The sequence below is a fragment of the Prunus persica genome, chromosome G6 (assembly GCF_000346465.2).
Source record: "Prunus persica cultivar Lovell chromosome G6, Prunus_persica_NCBIv2, whole genome shotgun sequence".
Classification (NCBI taxonomy): domain Eukaryota; kingdom Viridiplantae; phylum Streptophyta; class Magnoliopsida; order Rosales; family Rosaceae; genus Prunus; species Prunus persica.
In genome coordinates this window covers 323,019-341,811 of record NC_034014.1, presented here as the reverse complement: position 1 = coordinate 341,811, position 18,793 = coordinate 323,019, and the positions used below count along the sequence as shown (strand labels likewise).

At 36.7% G+C, this 18,793-nt stretch overlaps 3 protein-coding genes across 8 annotated transcripts; 2 read left to right on the top strand and 1 right to left on the bottom strand.

The window, feature by feature from the left end:
• LOC18772250 lies at positions 788 to 7,163 on the bottom strand. Of its 5 annotated transcripts, none has more exons than XM_020566733.1 (2): positions 6,281 to 7,163; positions 788 to 3,453 (listed from the first exon to the last, which is right to left on the bottom strand). In XM_020566733.1, the coding sequence occupies exon 1, from the start codon at positions 6,606 to 6,608 to the stop codon at positions 6,330 to 6,332; it is 279 nt and encodes a 92-aa protein (XP_020422322.1). In that variant the 5' UTR covers positions 6,609 to 7,163; the 3' UTR covers positions 788 to 3,453; positions 6,281 to 6,329. The 5 variants fall into 5 exon arrangements, with proteins under 5 accessions (XP_020422322.1, XP_020422320.1, XP_020422323.1 ...); XM_020566731.1 differs by lacking the exon at positions 788 to 3,453 and adding an exon at positions 3,844 to 4,470; XM_020566734.1 differs by lacking the exon at positions 788 to 3,453 and adding an exon at positions 3,844 to 4,233.
• On the top strand, positions 8,428 to 14,054 carry LOC18772965 (lysine--tRNA ligase, chloroplastic/mitochondrial). Its single transcript, XM_007207961.2, has 14 exons — positions 8,428 to 8,762; positions 8,919 to 9,137; positions 9,342 to 9,453; positions 9,729 to 9,837; positions 10,308 to 10,365; positions 10,507 to 10,575; positions 11,019 to 11,126; positions 11,720 to 11,812; positions 11,968 to 12,072; positions 12,197 to 12,403; positions 12,609 to 12,703; positions 12,789 to 12,879; positions 13,333 to 13,506; positions 13,600 to 14,054. Exons 1-14 carry the CDS (start codon positions 8,493 to 8,495, stop codon positions 13,690 to 13,692), a joined length of 1,803 nt encoding a protein of 600 aa, XP_007208023.1. The 5' UTR covers positions 8,428 to 8,492; the 3' UTR covers positions 13,693 to 14,054.
• On the top strand, positions 15,886 to 18,598 carry LOC18774911. Of its 2 annotated transcripts, XM_020566843.1 has the most exons (3): positions 15,886 to 17,035; positions 17,162 to 17,226; positions 18,078 to 18,598. In XM_020566843.1, exons 1-3 carry the CDS (start codon positions 16,686 to 16,688, stop codon positions 18,083 to 18,085), a joined length of 423 nt encoding a protein of 140 aa, XP_020422432.1. In that variant the 5' UTR covers positions 15,886 to 16,685; the 3' UTR covers positions 18,086 to 18,598. The 2 variants fall into 2 exon arrangements, 1 of the variants encoding a protein (XP_020422432.1); XR_002272239.1 differs by lacking the exon at positions 17,162 to 17,226 and having other exon boundaries at positions 15,896 to 17,035.

Sequence of the window (18,793 nt, the reverse complement as noted above, 5' to 3'; positions counted from 1 at the left end):
TTCGGTGTCGGATCTCTACCACTATCATTTTTGCGATTTCTTTACATTTGGAATAAGTCGTAGAGACTGTTTAGGTTTTCTGTGTAGTTTTCACATCTCATTTTGTGAGAGTTTTCCACCTCTTTCTTGTGAGAGTTTTATTTGTATGTTATGACTTGGTTTTTTCAAGCGTTATTTTTATTTGGTTGTTCTGAATTTGCAATCTTAGTTGAGATGCTTATGCCAGAGTTTCTTCGATCCTGTGTGATTGTTAGTGAGGACGCACCAGATTGTCTTAATTTGATGTTCGATCACTTCGTTATTGTAATGGTTCTTTGTGACTAGTATTGACATTTTGTGACTAGTGCATTTTTTATAGTTGAATTGTGGATGTAATTTCAAAATTTTAAAAAAATAAAAATTCTAGTGGATTCTAGCAAATGCATATGCTTTTTTGGACCAGCTATGCTTGAAAGAGAGATGAATGGTTGGCTTCGGCTTCAGATGAGATCCATAGAAAATACAAAGAACAATTTTCGGTTAAATGCGTTCGTTTCGGACAGACAAAGGAAATTGGGTTGGGAAAAGAAACAAAGAAAAGAAAAACACATACACATGACATGTAATGCAAGTAATCAAGCGTAAGGTTACAAAATTGCTTTTATTGTTTGTTCCACTTAAGGCCAAATGTGGTGGGTCAATTTTCCCACCACCACCACCACCACCACCCCCAATCAACAATTATCAGGCCAACTTACAATAATAGACAAGATATTATTTTTCTTTTTTATATTTTCGTATAATTTGTTTTGGCTAGTTGACCAAAGAAGAGGGTTTTTTTTATTTATAAAAGAAAAGACAATAGTGGGACTAGTTGAGACACAAAAGTCCATGGACATGTGAAGTTTGGTTGTATAATAATTCGGACATACATGGTTTTATTTCTGAGTCCATGCATTAGATTAGAGCAGGTCTTGTTTCATCATTTAAAGATGACAATTAAAAAATAATAGGCAAATACCAAGTATTCATAAAGGCAAAATATATTTGCAATAGTATGAACCAAACATGACGGCTATTATTTTAGGCTTGACCATTTCTGGTCTGGCAACAGGAAGGAGAGAAGCCAGCAAAACTCAACCCCAACAGGAAGGAGTGAAAAAGCTAGAAAGTTGGGGAGGAAAAAGACCATTATCAGTCCATGTCTTATGTCTACAAACAAAGAAAAAACAGGGTATATACAATTGCCTCTTCTTTCTAATGGGGTATTGAATATTTTGATAAGTCTCAAGATTGGGGCCATTGCAGTAAAAGCTTTGCTTTTCTTCCCTTTTCCCCCTTCATCATTGTGCTATGAAAATGTAGCTTTGCTTGCTAAATGAGCACCAAAGACGACCTACCTTAATAATGGACAGGAGAAAAGAAAAATCAAAGGTCAAGACCCCACATGCATTGGAAGAACATATACACCGTGATTGGTGTATGATGCCAGCTCGCTCTCTCTCATTTCCCTTTTTATGCTCTCTCTCTCTCTCTCTCTCTCTCTCTCTCTCTCTCTCTCAACCACCAATCATGTTCCAGATCCTCTAATGAATAAAATGTATGGACTCTCACCGTATCTCACGTGATAAAGATAAACAGCCTCCTGTAGCTAATGGCATGGAAACTGGAAAGCATCTGGTTTCTTCTTGCATTCAAATAGCTTGATATGATTGCCACACACCCACCCATGTTGGCTTGGACATGTTTTTGCAAGAAAAAGGATGAGCCAGTTGCATTGCAAGCGTACAAGTTGAAATATGCATGTCAGTGGCCGTTGAGGCCTATAATAATCTTGTTTTTAACTCACACGCATAAGAAATAACAACTACAGTTTGGGCTATGACATCCTTCCAGCCTCCAGAACTGAGTTCTCCATTCTTTTACTGTTTCACAATCACCAAAAATTTCACCATGCCCTTCAAATAGGAACTTAAACGACCCCAGGAAATTGAACTTAAAATATCCCTGCACGACCTCACGCTGCATGTAACTAATGTTTAGCTCTATCTTTTGGGTAATGCTGTAATCAATTTGAATCCTTATCCAGGAGATTAGAAGTCTATTAACAGAAGCATGATCAAAGTAGACAGTGCAGCCGCTATCGCCCCATTAAATGGAGTACTAATGAAGGAACCACCGGCTTGTTTGTTACTCAAAGGGTATCTATCATACGGAGAAAAACTGACACTGCACAGGGTAGTGAAGTTTAATGATATGGTAAATCAAACAACATCTTAATCATTTCACTTTTAAATTTGCCAAAGACCTTTTTCAAGATAATAATCACCAATTTTCAGACCCAGTCGAGTTAGTGCTTTCAACTCACCCAAAACAACTCCTGAAAACGTCTAACCAACATACAGAAACATACTTCCTGTGCAGTGAGCATCATCACTATGGTTACAGATTACCAAACCAAAGGCCAATTTCCAGCTGAAGCACACATACTTCCTACCAATCTACCTTCACAATCATTACCGGACCTTGAAATTTGACATTGCATATCTGAGACATCATAATATGGACACTTGTGTGAGTCTTGGCACCCTAACACTGTCAAGTGTGCTCTTCAGCAATGGCAGAACGCATTAAAAAAATGGCAAAGAGAAGCACCTCTGCTAAGACTCAAGAGCATGTTGCAAATGCACCTTAAACCAGATATATTTGTCGAACATATAACTGATTCAAACTAGGAACAAGCTATGCACCACTCTCTCACACGAGTAGGCTAAAACTATGCTGTGGTCAAACAATTATGAAATATTCTATAATTTCCCACACCAGCCAAAAGATCCACATATTGCCCAAGATGAATTTGAAGACCAAATATTTTCTAACAACCTGGCATACTGCCCACTCTCCATCAGGAAACCAATAAAAGAAGTAGTCATCCTGATGGGAACTCTAAGGGTTCTATCCATTCCAATTTATGTAAATTACAACATTGTCAGCAGAAATGTGGTTAGATTTCTTGCATTCAAATAACCTTAATGTGAAGATATTTCATCAGCAGGAAAAAGGAATATCAAGCAAAGCTGTATTCAGTTGGTTTGCCAGATCAAATACTCATATGACTAGATTAAGCAAGTAAAACCTATTTGGTTCGACTCTTTAGGACCCTCATTGCAAGTGAGCATATGGTGCCTTTTGGTTAAATGATAAAAAATAGTGTGAAATAAATCTATGAAACATGCATTCTTTCAATATTCCTATTCCCAAGCTAGAAATTTGACTAGGACTAGTATCACTATTTGAATCTATCTGAGACATTACAATCAACTCTTTCTTTCTTAAATGTCGCAACTCTTCGTACACTTTCCCAATGCAGAATTCCAGTGTGGATGTCCTCTATTTTTGAGTTCGTTATTCTTGGCTCTTGGAAACACGGTTAATAGAGCAATCAAGAGTTGCTTCATAAGGCATTCTCTGTGTCTGTAGTATCGTAAACATTAGACTAGTGTGAGCATTTACATTGTCTTAATCACTATAACTCCAAGAACAATCTCAGAGACAAAACCCTTCCAGTAATAATACAGGGTACTTAATTTTAATTTTCTAAAAGCATTTCCATCAATTAGTGACAATATGTTGTAATTTGGCTTAAATCATTTATGTAATTTACAACTTAGCAATTTCAGATTATGTAATTAATAATTTAATGATCACCCTAATTTTGGATCTTGATAAAGTTGCATTGACGTAATTGCCTCGTGTTAGACTCTTTAGTTCTTCTTAACTCTAATAACCCCAAATTTGAATACAAATCAAATCAAGCCAAGAAACCTTAAATGAATGAAGTACATGACTACAAAAAGTGCGATGTCATACAAGGTTGAGTTTTATCTAATTATTATCTTTACCATCCACTATTTCAATACAATTTGTAAATATGATATCACCAGAAAATATCAATCCTTTCAGGTAAAATAAAATATATAGAAATCAATAATCAGTTGTAAGGATCTAAGACTATTTAAAGCTTTCATACAAAGAAGAAAAGCAAACATAGAACTGGGATCTCAACTTAATTGTATTCCGAAAGTAATTTTCCTTGTCATCCAGCAATGACCAATAATGTAACTAACATGAAGCTAAGTCTCTTCTGCAATGACATCCTGTCACCTCCAAGTCAAACCCTACAACGAATCACAGGGCAAGAGCTTATCAAAGAATCTATCTTCGGATCTTCCATCCTGTAACTCCCTACAATAACTACTCAAATGCGTTGACCAGTGTAAAATAAAATATATAGAAATCAATAATCAGTTGTAAGGATCTAAGACTATTTAAAGCTTTCATACAAAGAAGAAAAGCAAACATAGAACTGGGATCTCAACTCAATTGTATTCCAAAAGTAATTTTCCTTGTCATCCAGCAATGACCAATAATGTAACTAACATGAAGCTAAGTCTCTTCTGCAATGACATCCTGTCACCTCCAAGTCAAACCCTACAACGTATCACAAGGCAAGAGTTTATCAAAGAATCTATCTTCGGATCTTCCATCCTGTAACTCCCTACAACAACTACTGAAATGCGTTGACCAGTGTACAAAGTATTTAACACAGTTAAGTTTTACAAAAGCAATCTGTGGAGTATCAACAAATGTTCAAAAAATCAATAAATTCCTAGACTGAATACATTTGTACATTTTCTTCCTATCCCAACTTCCACCAATAACCCAATTCATCTAAAGAAACACTAGTCTGAAGGGGTTCCATGGAATGCCATCATGTTTGTGCGAACCTAGAACTTCTTTCAAAATAAAAGGTAAAAAAAAAAAACTTAGTGTTTGAAAAATATGTACTCATTTTAAAGTTACTCCGAAACATGAGAACGGCATATTTTGCAAGGTCTCTTCAATAAAAGACCAAGGTTTCCTTCAATGAATTACAGACTATCCAAAATACATTGTACGAAAGAAGATGGGTTTGATTTCCCTTACATTCACATAGCCTGACGTCTTGCAGAGTTTATTACGTCAATGAGCACAGATCATCATCTCCCAAATACTAGTAGGGTTTTCTAGTACCAAGAGGAAGGAGACATTTTCTAAACAAAGCCAAGCTAGAAATGATATTCAAGGAATTATCTTTTCGAAAGCTCTTCGTAGCCCATCAAACGTGTGCCAGGTCAACCTAAGAGCATGCCTTACAACTCAACATTCAGTGAACACATGTCCCTATTCTCTAATTTCCAATTTAAAGTATGGCAGACTATGCTCACTTGCCAACTAGAGCACTCCCCGAAGTTTCTTCAACTACTAAACCTTAAAGTGCATCAACTTGTTAAAGATCAGTACAGTGATAGTCTGTTCTCCACATATTGCAAAATTTACTTGGAATCTCACCTATTTCCCACATATTGAAGAAGCTTATTAAATTCATTACATGTGACTGTTCGATTGGTCAATATTGAACTCATCATTGTCTCATATCTGACAGATGAATCTGTGCAATCCAAATCATAGGAAACCTCAGACCTTGATCAGCGATTTGGACAAACCATCATGTTTGACTTGATGTTTTGTAACTCACGAGTGAAACAGAATAATTCTACTCCATGCATTAATTCACCTTCCCAACAAAGATTATTATGATTCCAGCCAAAACAAAAGCTAAGAAACAAAGATTATAACTTTCACAACCATCATCTCAACTCAGTTTCATGTATATCACCCATCAATTCGTTCTAAAGAATTGCAATGTTACCAAATTATCAACCCTGAGTTTAGCATCACCCTATGGATTAGGGCATATCTAAAGTGATATTTGATATATTTACTTCATGTTACACTCGACACTCCTAAACCACGAAGTCCAATTTGAATGCAATCATTTCATATCCTCTGAGTCTGGACTACTCAACAGAAACTAGGAGCTGTCAACCTTCTATAACTAGTGAAACAAGTTACTAGTGGCAAGATACATGGCCAGAGAGACAAATATATAAGAAGTCAATGTCACAAGAAAAAAAAAATTCATCCTTCTTAAAGGCAAACAACTCTTAGAACACTTGATTCTCAGAATCTGTTCTAAAAGCGAAGTGCTTTTGTCACACTCCACATGTATCTTCCTAAGCTTCACTCTAATCACCCATTAAATTCAGAAAAGAAGAGGAAAATGAAAAATCGTGAACAACCCAATTCATCAGTTCCAACAATTCGCTTAATCCATGATTCTACCCAAAAAAAAAAAAAAAATTTAAAATAAAAGTCGATGATCAAGCAAATCAAGGCAAAAAGGATAGAAGAAAGTTACTGTACAGGGCGCGCGTGGAGGTTAAGGGGAGCGAAGCAGCAGAATGGGATCAATCAGAATGGGAGTCGTAGTAATAATCATTGTAAACAACGGTGGAGGAGGAGGCATCAGAGTCAGAGTAGGAGTAGGAGTAGTAAGAGTCCGGAGGAGGGACGCAGAGGAAGGTCCAGAGGCAGAGAGCGAGACGACCCAACTGCTGCAGAGGGAAGCAGAAGACAAGATCTAACAGCTGATGGCTGCTCAGACGCTCAGGTAAACATGCCAAATATTGCCACATCTCCGTTGACGTGTGCGCCACTGACACCACCATCAGGCTGTTGAACACCATTTTTTCTGTTCGTCTCTCTGTTTTTGCTTGTCTTTGTTTCTCTCGTTGTCGATTGGGGTGAGTTTGATTTTCTCTGGTAATTTTGATTTGATTGGAATTTGAATGCGTCTTAAATTTGACCACTTCTTCTAACTTCTACTGTACTGTTGGAGAGTCAATCACTGCATCTGAGCCATTTTACTTTAATCTGTCATGATATTTTCCTTACGGAAAACACTTGCCTCCTTCCTCAAAGTAAGAGTTTTTATTTTTTTGTTAATTACAATTTGACATGTATGTAGATTTTTTATTTTATTTTATTTTGTTTTTTGGTTGGTGTGTGATGAATGAGTTTTTCATATGCATTAATCTGTGATTAATGCGGAAAGTAGTGTCTTGATATTTCTCTAATAAAAGTCAAAATAATTAAATGGTTTTAATTGTATGTCATAAGCTAGCACATTACATCAATCACTACAACCTCAATCAATGCATGATAACTTATAAATCAGTCTTTGCCATTTTGCATTGGGTCTGTTGTTTATGTAAGAGACTAGAAACGCGGTTTATATATGTGAACTAATTAATTAATGACATTTACATGTGGTGGGTGGGTGGGCAGGTTGCAAAGGAGGAAAGAAGGTGAAGCTATCTATTTGTGCTCATGTTTAGAGTAAACACTTGAGCAATAGAAATCTCTCCAAACCAAACGTACCACAGCTTGGAGTGAGACTCAATCTTACCTCCCATTCAGAAATTTCTATGGTAAAGTAAAAACAAAAAAGCTAAGAATAATGCAAATGGCTTACAAAAGTGTAGCAATGGTGGTGGTGACTTTGATCTCTGCCATGCTGATGACAGCCTCTGCAGGAGGAGGAGGAGCAGGAGCAGGAGAAGGAGGTGGCCAAAAGGCTAGATTTGTAACATGTATCCGTGACTGTATGCCTCTATGCATGCAAATAAAAGACGTAACAGAAGCAGCCTGTGACAAAGCTTGTGAGCTTGGATGCAAGCAGTTGCAAGGTAAAGGGCCTCCTTCGCGCGGAGTTCGTTTGTATACGGAAGGAAAACCCGTTAATATTTCTGATACGTCAAACTAATGTTACTGTTCAGCAACCAGAATAATAATCAGAATAACTGTAATGGTGTTTTTGTAAAGGCAAAATATGCACTTTTGTTCAATCAAAACAGGGGAAAATTAAGGTATTGTAAACATTGTTCAGAATTATAATATCTGTTGTATTTTGTATCAATTATACATTATAATTTTACCTACCCTAACCCTATGATGCTTCCTAATAACCAAAACTTTTTTGGGTGCAGAATGCTGCTTTCTTTAAACACTGGTAAATTTCTGAAACACCCAAGAAAAGAAAACTAAATTAAGTAGCGGTAATTGTCCTGAAAACTGAAATGGATGGTTTCTTCTCTTTCTCAGATGCCTGGTATCCTATATCTATCTCCTCATACAGTGAATGCATAATGCAATTCACTAAAATTGGAGAGCATTTTTCCTTGTCACCTTAACTCAAAGTGTATATCATCACCATCTTTTTAAATACTTGACACGTGTGACGTGTTTATAAACATAACTATGGTTCCACAAATACAAAGCAAATAGTTAATTATGATTATGCTCATGGACACATGTCAAGTATTAAGAAGAGTGATGAGAATATATTTTAAGTTAAAATGGTGAGCAAAAATAGTTCCCCAAAATTGTTCCACATCTTCCATGAGTACGTGAAGGTGGGCAACCTGAAGCCCATTTCACAAAGCCCACTATTTGATGGTTTTTGGGTCCATGGATTATATTGAGAGGTTCATTGGAGTTTGATGTTTGGTAAAAGAAATAGGAAGTAAGCACCAAGCAGTGGTCAGTGGCTTCGAAACCAAAAACAAGAGATGGATGCCTTGAAGCTATGGAGCCTATCTTCGCAACCACTCAAGCACCTCGTCCGCTGTGCCTCTTCCACCACCACCACCACCACCACTCTTAGACGACCCTATTCTTATTCTTATTCTTTTTCTTCATATTCTAGAGTGGTCCTCCGATGTTGCTCTTCCACCACCACTACCACCACCACTACCAACGCCGGCGTCAGAAACCGGCGGGTATCGACATCATCCTCCACATCCGATAGAGATGCTGTTCGAGCCATTCGCTTAAAGAAGGTAAGTAACTTTTTATATAAAATGAAGCTCTGACTGAAAGTCTGGAACTTTATAATCCTCTGCTTGGTTACTGGCAGAATGTTGGGAAATGAAGGAATTCAAATTCTGGGTTTCAAAGTTCCTTCATATGAAAACAGTTTCTTTTTGGGTTTATAGGTAGAAGAACTGAGGAGCAAAGGATTGGAGCCATATGCTTATGGGTGGGAAAGGACTCACACTGCTAATCAGCTGCAAGATATATACAAGCATTTAGCGGATGGTGAAGAGTCAAAGAGTGAAAAGGATGCTGTATCCGTGGCAGGAAGAATTGTGGCTCGCAGAGCGTTTGGAAAGCTTGCATTTTTGACATTAAGGGACGACTCAGGAACAATTCAGGTTTGGTTGCTCGCTCAGTTAGACTTGTTGTACTTGTTACTCGATCTCTCGTTCGTTGGTTGTGTATACTTTCCATTGTCATTATGTTTATTTCCTCTCATGCTGGTCTCCTTAGGAGGAAAATTTTTATACCCTTCAAATGAAACTAAACAAAAATTATAGCAGGCGCTGAGTGAAGTTATAATTATAAATATTTGGTTTCAGCTTTACTGTGAAAAGGAACGGCTTGCAAATGATCAATTTGACCAGTTAAAGGCACTTGTTGATATTGGTGATATAGTTGGTGTTAGTGGATCCATCAAGCGGACAGAGAAAGGTAAGTGTTGTAATGTTTCTTATTCAGAATTAGTTGCTAAGCTTCTCTGATAGGAGAAGAGCTTCCAGAATAAAATGAACAAGAATTCTATTTCAGTAATTCCTGAATTATAGATCATTTGCTAAGTAAAAGTAAAATCATTTTGCACTTTGTGAATTTGCATTAGCTAATGATGTAAAACCATTCAACAAGTTTCATGGTTGTCCAAAAAGAGGTTAAATTAGCTTCAAGGTCTTGCAGAGAAAGCTAAGACTTTCTCTTGGTTAATTCCTCAGGGGAGCTTTCTGTTTATGTGGATTCTTTTGCAATTCTTACAAAATCTCTACTCCCGCTGCCAGACAAATATCATGGCCTAACAGATGTGGACAAAAGATACCGTCAACGGTGAGTTAATCTTTTCTTTTTGAGTATTGTGTTTTAGATGCCTATAACATTGAAGATTGAAATGCTTTCATGGTAAGGCTCGTGGTAGGTGAACATAGATGAAGGATTTTAGTTCTTGGTTTACTTGTTTCATATTAATTTATTTTAAACATGGATTTGACCTAGTGCTAAGAGAATCATTAGCCTCAATAGTATGGATGCACATATTTTTTGGTATGTGTTGTGTGAAGGTCTCCTACTTTGTTTCTTATTGTCCCTCTGTTTTTCTATTTTTCCTCCTATTTTTCTTCATTTTTAACAAAGCCTGGAAAATCTTATAATGATATTGTGTTCCTTAAATTTCTTCTCAATTACTGTTATTCTCTTTCTTCCTGCAATACTATATTTTATATGTAGATAAAATATTGGTTTACCTCCAAATTGTCTAATTTCTTTAGTTGGTTTTATCTTATTTTCCTTTTAATATTTAGGTATGTAGATATGATTGCAAATCCTGAGGTAGCTGATGTATTCCGCAAAAGAGCAAAGGTAAATCATGCCTCTTCTCTTCTTAGCAGAAAACAATTAAAACCTTCTAGGTATTTGAGATTTTCATTTTTGTGTTTGCTACTTTTCAAATTTATACTGCCCATGCTTGAAATTGATTTACTTGTTCATTTTGCTGAGTAGATTGTATCAGAGATACGAAGGGCAGTGGAATCTTTTGGTTTCATTGAAGTTGAAACTCCAGTTCTACAGGTTTGCCAATATCTTCACAGTTTCATATTTACATGGAGTTTTAGCTGTTTGATTCGATATGCTGTTTGGTAATTTTTGCGATTGTGCTTTCTCAAAGCTTACACTCATTCAATTTAAAAGCCTAGCTGAAATTATTTGCTGATGAGGTGGAAATGAACTAATTGAAAAATGAAATTATTTCCGGGTGTGTGTAGAGAAATAAAGAAATAGTGAAAATACAGAAATTTTTTCGCTCATTAACATGTTTGCATCTGTTCTTATCAGTAGATGATGCTTATGCAAGAAATTGTTTCCTGGACTGAATTTTACAAGTTAAAAAAACATTATCTATTTCCTGAAATATTTAATTTCTGCATAGTATGATTTTATTCAAGTGTCATACATGAACTTCACAAGGATTGCATATACCTGGAAGTTGGGTTTTAATTGATTTGATAAACTAGGGAGCAGCTGGTGGAGCGGAAGCTAGGCCATTTGTTACGTACCATAATTCACTTGGAAGGGACCTGTATTTGAGAATAGCGACTGAGCTCCACCTAAAGAGAATGCTGGTGAGGGTTTTCTTTTTCTTTTTCCTCTGCTCTTTTGGATAAGTGCTGGTGAGGTTTTACATGTCATAATATACCTGGTCTGTTTCGTCAAGTGCATACCTGCTGTTCATCATTAAACTGTAAAGTTGGCATGATATATAATATTGTATTGTAGTTACAAATCCTGTTCTATGAGTACCCTAAGATATGTAAAGACTGTTGTAAAAGTTGTTAGCTTGTAAGTACTCATACTTGCAGGAATATAAAATATTAATATTGTCATCTTCATCATCATGATCATTACTATTATGTTGCACTATAAATATTGTGGTTGAGCTTGAGTGTAATAAAGATTTGAAAGTTATTTCTCACTTTTTAACCTGCTTACTCCTCTTCCTATATGAAGCTCATAAGACTGTATTAGTTATCTATTAATTTTTTTTTTTTCAAATGAAGAAAAATACATTACTAGATCTCCAAAACAATGTGTGCCATGGCTAATTTTGAATGTTGTTTGTTCTAAAATCATACAAGTGATACTGTTTCATACTTTAACAACTGAATGATTGTACAGTATATTTACATATTGAATAGGATCTGTATATGGATGACAGGTTGGGGGGTTTGAAAAAGTGTATGAGATTGGTCGAATATTCAGGAATGAAGGCATTTCAACTCGTCATAATCCTGAATTTACCACTATAGAGGTAAGTTAATTTTACTTTTTGTTTTGTTTGATAATGTGGTTAATCTTAATGTACGTTACCAAATTGGCCTTACTAGTTGTGTGCTATTAGATATTTAACTTTCCTATCTTTATCAAGTGAAGCTCTGATCATTATTGGTATTAGTCTGATCTTAGATGTACGAAGCATATTCAGACTATGAAAGCATGATTTACATGGCAGAGGAAATTGTTACACGATGTGCGCTTGCAGTTCTTGGGAATCTTACCATTGATTACCAGGTGAATGCACCTTCACCGAACTAGTGACAGGATTTCTTACGCCATAAGAGCAAGTTGGCAACCACATGTCCTTAGTTATATATGAAATTGAGTTGCTTTTAATCTGTTATCATATTTTATGCAGGGGGTGGAGATACATCTTGAGCGGCCTTGGAGGAGGGAAACCATGCACAATCTTGTAAAAGAATCCACTGGGATTGATTTTGATGAGTTGGGCAATGATCTTAAAGTTGCTAAAGAAGTTACTCTGGAAAATCTTGGAGGTGATCTTGATTACAAAGACAAATCTTCCCTTGAAGCATGCACATCTATTGGCCACCTTCTTAATGAGGTTGATCTGAATCTACAATCTCAATCCATAATTCTGATTTTGGTTTTCTATGTGCATAAATCTATTTGTTAGTTTGCTTGATTTTTCTCGTGATGGGAGGCTGTTCATATAAACAAAATAGATTACAATGATGAAAAGGAGAAACTCTTGAAGTGCGGATCTTTCTTAATTGTTATATTCTGATCCTAAGTATTCATTTGTCCAGGTTTTTGAAATTGTTGTAGAACCAAAGCTTCTGCAACCCACATTTGTTTTGGACTATCCTATTGAGATATCCCCTCTGGCCAAGCCACACCGAAGGTATTATACCATGTTGATTACATGACATATTACAAGCATTTTGGTATTTTATGTGTCATCTTACTCCTTGGTTCTTCAAAATCAGAATTGCAGGGTTGACTGAGAGATTTGAGCTTTTTATCTGTGGTCGTGAGCTGGCCAATGCTTTCTCTGAATTGACCGATCCTACGGATCAGGTAATCATGAACACTGATCAGTGGCTATTTTCACTGCCAATTATTTGAAATTTTTCATGAGGGTTTGGATAGGTGGGAACTGCTTGTGGTAATCATGCTAACACAAACCCCCTCATGAAAATATTCATGATTAATTCCTCCTCGACAAACTTCAGTATAGAAGTCTTTTCTATTTAAGATTTTAGAAATGGAATATAGGAAGCCATGTAGATTTTTATATCAATTTGTTCAGTTACGTACTAGTTACTAATACCCAAGTTGATGTTAAGGTGAAATTTTGTTCCCAGTTTGTGTTTTTCCTCTATTAGTTTCTTTTTTGGGGGCAATACAAAGAAAAGATGACTGGATGTTATTGTTATTGTTGTTTTTCTGGGGTTGCCCAGGAAAACATCACTGTGTTGGCTTCTATTACGTAGCAGAGAAAAACTTTTCATTGGTTATGGGTTTTGGCAGCGAGGACGCTTGGAAGAGCAAGTGAGGCAGCACAATGAGAAGAGAGCAGCAGCTATCTCAAAAACAGAGAGTGCAGAAGATAAAGGAAAGGAAAATGATGAGTCTTATGAAGTGACTCTTGATGATGATTTCCTTACTGCTTTGGAATATGGGATGCCTCCAGCTTCTGGAATGGTATGGTCATCCATTTGCATCTATTTTTTTTATTCAATTTATAGATCTCATACATTCCTCTAGGCAAAATACTAATGGAAAGAACTTATTCAGGGACTTGGAATTGACAGGCTAGTCATGCTTTTAACAAACTCGGCCAGTATCAGAGATGTAATTGCTTTCCCGGTGCTTAAAGTTCAGCAATAAGGAGACCGGCAAGAGGCTTTAGGAGCAGTTATTATAGAGGCCTAGCTGGAACCCGCCTTATTTATTTACTTATCATTTTTACTGATGTCCAATTTAGTGGGCAATGATACCTCGGCTATAACCAATTGGACCAGCTACCTGGCATAATTTTGTGGCTTCCCCTGGTTGCCCTTCATGTCCTGTGTTAACTCATCAACCAAGGCCCCTTGAGCCATTTGGTGGGCTTCGTCAAAATGATGTTAGCTGTTGAAAAAATGACTGATAACAAAACATTGTTGTTACAATGATATAAGGAGAGTTGAGATCATCAACGCGATGCGTTTCTATTTCTGATGCTCTGAATTACCATTAAGAGCATGAAAGTTTGTCTACCAATGTGATGCATTTCCTTTGGTGCTTGCTGTATTGCTTTGTGCCTAGAACGTATCTGACGGCTTGAAGCCTTGGAAACATATTTTATAGGTCAGGTGGTTATCTCAAGATCTTCAAAAACATATGGGGTTTGCTGAAGCTGTGACGGAGACGTTATTTACTTGTATACCTTTCCAAAAGGTGTGTTAAAATTGGGTTTCTCCACCAAAAATCAATTACCATACAGTTTTTTCAGTTTTGGTAGTTGATGCATCTTGAAGCTCCATCGTTACAGTGCCGCCAGTACAAAGAAATGATGAGGATGAGAACTTGTAACAGGCCGGTAAGCGTAGCATCTCTTTTATTATTATTTTTTGGTAGCTAGCTTTGATGATGCAATGCAAGACAGATTTGCTTTCAAGGGGATGGGCCTGCCTTTGCCCCCAGAATGATATACATGAGGGCATGCGCTTGTCTGGTAAGTTGTTGTAACACATGAAATGAAAAAGCTAGAGAGTAGAGTAGAGTAGAGTGCAGTAGGCTTCTTCCCCTTTCATAATCTTACCTGGGCTAGGTGGTGTTGGGTTGTGAACTTCTGAGACAAATCATCACATCACCTGCCTCTTTTGGCTTCTCAAATTGTATGCTTTTACAGATGTTGCATCCCTACTGGCCTACTACTGGGTCCCAAGTTCCCAACCCATGCCGCGTTAACATGAGGAGGCCCACGTAGCTACCATACCAATTTCTACAATGCCTTTCAATTATTAACCTTTCTCACCAACATGCAACAACATCCCCTTTAACGTGTATACATATTTAGGCTGTAAATCACTGATCAAAATCGTTTAGTTTTTAGGTTCTCTTTCAAGGATTATCTATGCAAAAAATCAGCTCTCAAATCGTGCATGATGAGTATTAATCGTGCCTTTGGGTAGGATGCATATAGTAAGTATATTACGTTATCAAAGGCGATGAATAAAATACTGTTTGTGTATAGAGATGGCATAAGAGGATACATGAGTTAGGTTTACGTGGGGAGTGGGGTTACAACTTACAAGTCCAACAGAAGAAGCAAAGCATAACCATTAATTGAGTTAGCAGAAAGAAAGAAGCAGACAGAGGGAAGGGAAGGGAACTAATTATAATTAAGGCATATAATATAATATAATATAATATAATACGAATAGCATAACCTATCTTAGCTTCCAAAAGGAGGATCACATTAACCAATTGTTAAATCGAGAAAAAGGTGCATCTTTCTTTCTGGGCTCTTTCTAAAAGCGAATAAAGAAAAGCAAAAGTTCCAAGTCCTATACCAACTGTCGGTACATATATGCATTTCTTTCGACCAAAACTGGAAAAAGGCGCCCAAATTCATAAAGGCAAAGTTGGCATTGCAAAGGTCAATATCCTCATCTCATCCCCCACCCCGACCCCCAAGCAATCCATGGTTGGCTGGCTTGCGCTGAATCCCTTAGGAAATTCCTTCAAAATTTCAAGCAGGGACCCCCCCTCCCATCCTAGAACAAGAATAAACTTACACATAATTTGCATGTCAGGCAACTTGGAATTAAAACCAAAAGAAGGTTTGGAGCTTTTTCGATGGCTATAAATAATAATCACTTATAATAAATATAATTTGGTATGCCAGTTGATTTGAGCATATATAAACTAATATAACACAAAAAGACTGTTGGTCGGTAGTTGTATGGGGTGTACAACAAGTTGAACTGTAGATTTAGAAAACATATCACTTGCACTGCATAATTGCATTTCATGTTGGTTGGTTGGGAAATAAACTTTCAAAGCAGTTTATGTAGGCAGTTTACTGTTCTTAACGCTTGTTTTGGAGGGAGGGATTAACAGTTACATGATGGAATGTTGGACACTTGGCCCTGTCTTCCAAATTTCCAAATTGGTCTATCTTTCTGTTGACTGTTCTGTTGGCTTTCCAGCTAAGCTCTCCTTTCCTTTTCTTTTCTTTTTGTTCTTTCTAAATTCTCTCATTACATTTCTTCCTTGTTTCACCACTGTTAATGGATGTGAAACCCCGAAAGAGGGCATCATTGTAATTTCAGGATCCTCCTTCCATAGACAAAATTGCTTTCTTCCTGTTCCTATACATTATAAAAGGGGAAATGAAATCCATTCCACCATCATAACCCTGCTGCCTGAAACAGGGGAAATCAAGGTTTGTTTGAGAGCAACCCATTTCTTCTTCTGCAGTTGGAAACTGGAATCCAACATCATAAGCTTTAAAAACTCTCATTCCTTCTGGGTTTCACTTGGTTTTGTTGGGGAAAAAATCAACCTTGAAGCTCAGAATTGATATTACAGTTTAGCTTAAATTCTTTGAAGGGATGCAATAAGTACTTATTTTTCTTATCTGACTCTGTTGTATGATTTTGAAAACTGGCTCCTTTTTTATCATTATGGTTTTTATCTCCTTCAGATGAGTGTCAACTAAATTTACATTTTGGTTTTGAAATTCTCTTCCTGGGTACTTGGGATAAAAAAAAAAAAAACCAATAGTTGAAGTCATACTTTGACACATAGTATGAGATTGGAACTGTGAAACGAGCTAGTTGCAGGGCAACAATGGTAAGTTGTTAGTCTATCTCCATCAGGCAGAATTTTTGATGAGGCTTTTGTTTTGCAAGATTCATTGTCCTCCCTTCATTTGCTTTTGTAAACCTTCCCCTCATATATACACTCCTGGACCACTGAAATTAGAGGATATCCCACATCCACCCTTGCCTTCAAAACTTGTGTCAGTTCCTGAAACATCTGATCAGTTATCTGATGACACCAATGAGATCAAGGAGGAGAACTTAGATGGGATTCCAAAACCAGCTGAGCCTTGTCTCAAAAGTAGTCTCAGAAAGCGCATTTCGGACTCCAGTGCTCCAAAACAGGAGCTCAAGAAGAGAGTACAATGGATGGACTTTTTCGGGAAAGAACTTATTGAGATCAGGGAATTTGAATGCAGGTGTTTACTCTCTCTCTCTCTCTCTCTCTCTCTCTCTCTCTCTCTCTCTCTCTCTCATGGTACTTCGTTTTTGTATTCGTATTCTGTTGTGTTGCTTAGTTTTTCCTTGGGTGGAACTCTTAGTAGAGAGATTGAATTACATCAGATAACAGCCCCGCAGCAGGATCTGAAAAGAGAAAAGGAAACTTTTAGTAAGTTTGTTTGGATTGATCCAACCATAACATTCATGTGAAACCACATATATGCATATTTTATCCCTAAGATATTAGAATTGGAGGAAGAGCCGCCTAGGTGGTTGTAGTTCGAGTTGCAGGAACAAATTGGTTGCCATTAGTTTATGTTTTTTAACAAATGGAGGAAATTTTATACATTATATGTGTTTTGATGCAAACTATGAGGAAAAACTCTCTTCAGAATTTCAGAAAGATAACAAGTAATTTCTAGTGAACTTATGACTTGATAGACATGCTAAGAAGAGCTTTTCTTCTTCTTCTTCATTTTTAATTTCATTTTGATTGAGTGAAGGTAGTTATCAGTTTACACATCAAAATCGATTGCATTGATAAAAAAAAGAGTTGTCTTTTGGGAAAGATAACACAAATATGGCAGTGAAATGAAGAAATATGTATCAGTGTGAAGAGGTTTTTAGCATGACAAATAACAAAGGTGAAGATTGAGAGAGAAGTCTTTGATTACAATAGGTAAATGGTTCAATGTTGGGGGTTAGATAGATTGCACTGATCTTCCATGATGACAAAAGACATGAGGTCAACCGGGGACAAGGAGGCACCTTTGATCCTATCATTACTTTGGCTCAATTGGAGACAGTTCAATTAAGCAGATTATAGATGATGTTGTCCATAGGACCAAAGAAACATGCGGAGATAGACTTTTTCCTTTTCTATTGCTAATACACTTCTGTTGTCGTCTTCTTGTCAGTATCTTCTAGTTCACTGTCATCTTCATTGCTAATGCATATTCATATCCCGGAGTGGTTTTGGTTTCTCATCTAATTACTACATAACTTCTGTTTCTTCAACAGTGAACTAGAAGATACTGACAATGAAGACGACAACAAAAGAGGCTGCATTTGTGTTATTTTATGACCCTCTTAATCAGCTTCCACTCTGCAAATTCCTAAAGCAACTACATGAACTACAAGAGAAAGAAGGAGAAACATATATCCATCCAATGAATCTAAAATTTGAACAGAGCCACAGTGATTGAAATTCAGTTTTAGTCAATTTCGCCTTACCAGCTCTCACAAGAGACTGTTTTATGAGAATTCAATAGAGTCGATAGTCACTCTTGCTTTAGAAGAATGTTAAGCTATGTATTTTCTCTTACACAACAACATTGTGTTCCTCTGGTTATGAAATTTCACACATGTTCTGAAACTTTATCAAGTTGTTGTTTTGTCATTTAGATGCTTAATGTTACGGCAGAGTCATGCTCTAAAATGGTCAAGATGCACATAAAATCTGTGAACTTTAAACTCATATCACATGAGGAAATGTACAGCTAGAGGGTGTAATGACAGCCTTTTTTTTTTTGTGATTCTAATTTCTGCCAGTAAACATCTTATGTTGCTACAGCCAACAGCATAACTAAACGTATGATGTGATAGAACAACATAAGCATGGATATGCTATTGCAAGGAATGTTCTGATGAATTTGCTGGCTTAGCTTTATTTTTTAAAGTTCTAAAACTCCATTAAACGTTTAATGTCAAGGATTAGCATGTGTCTGACTCTGCGC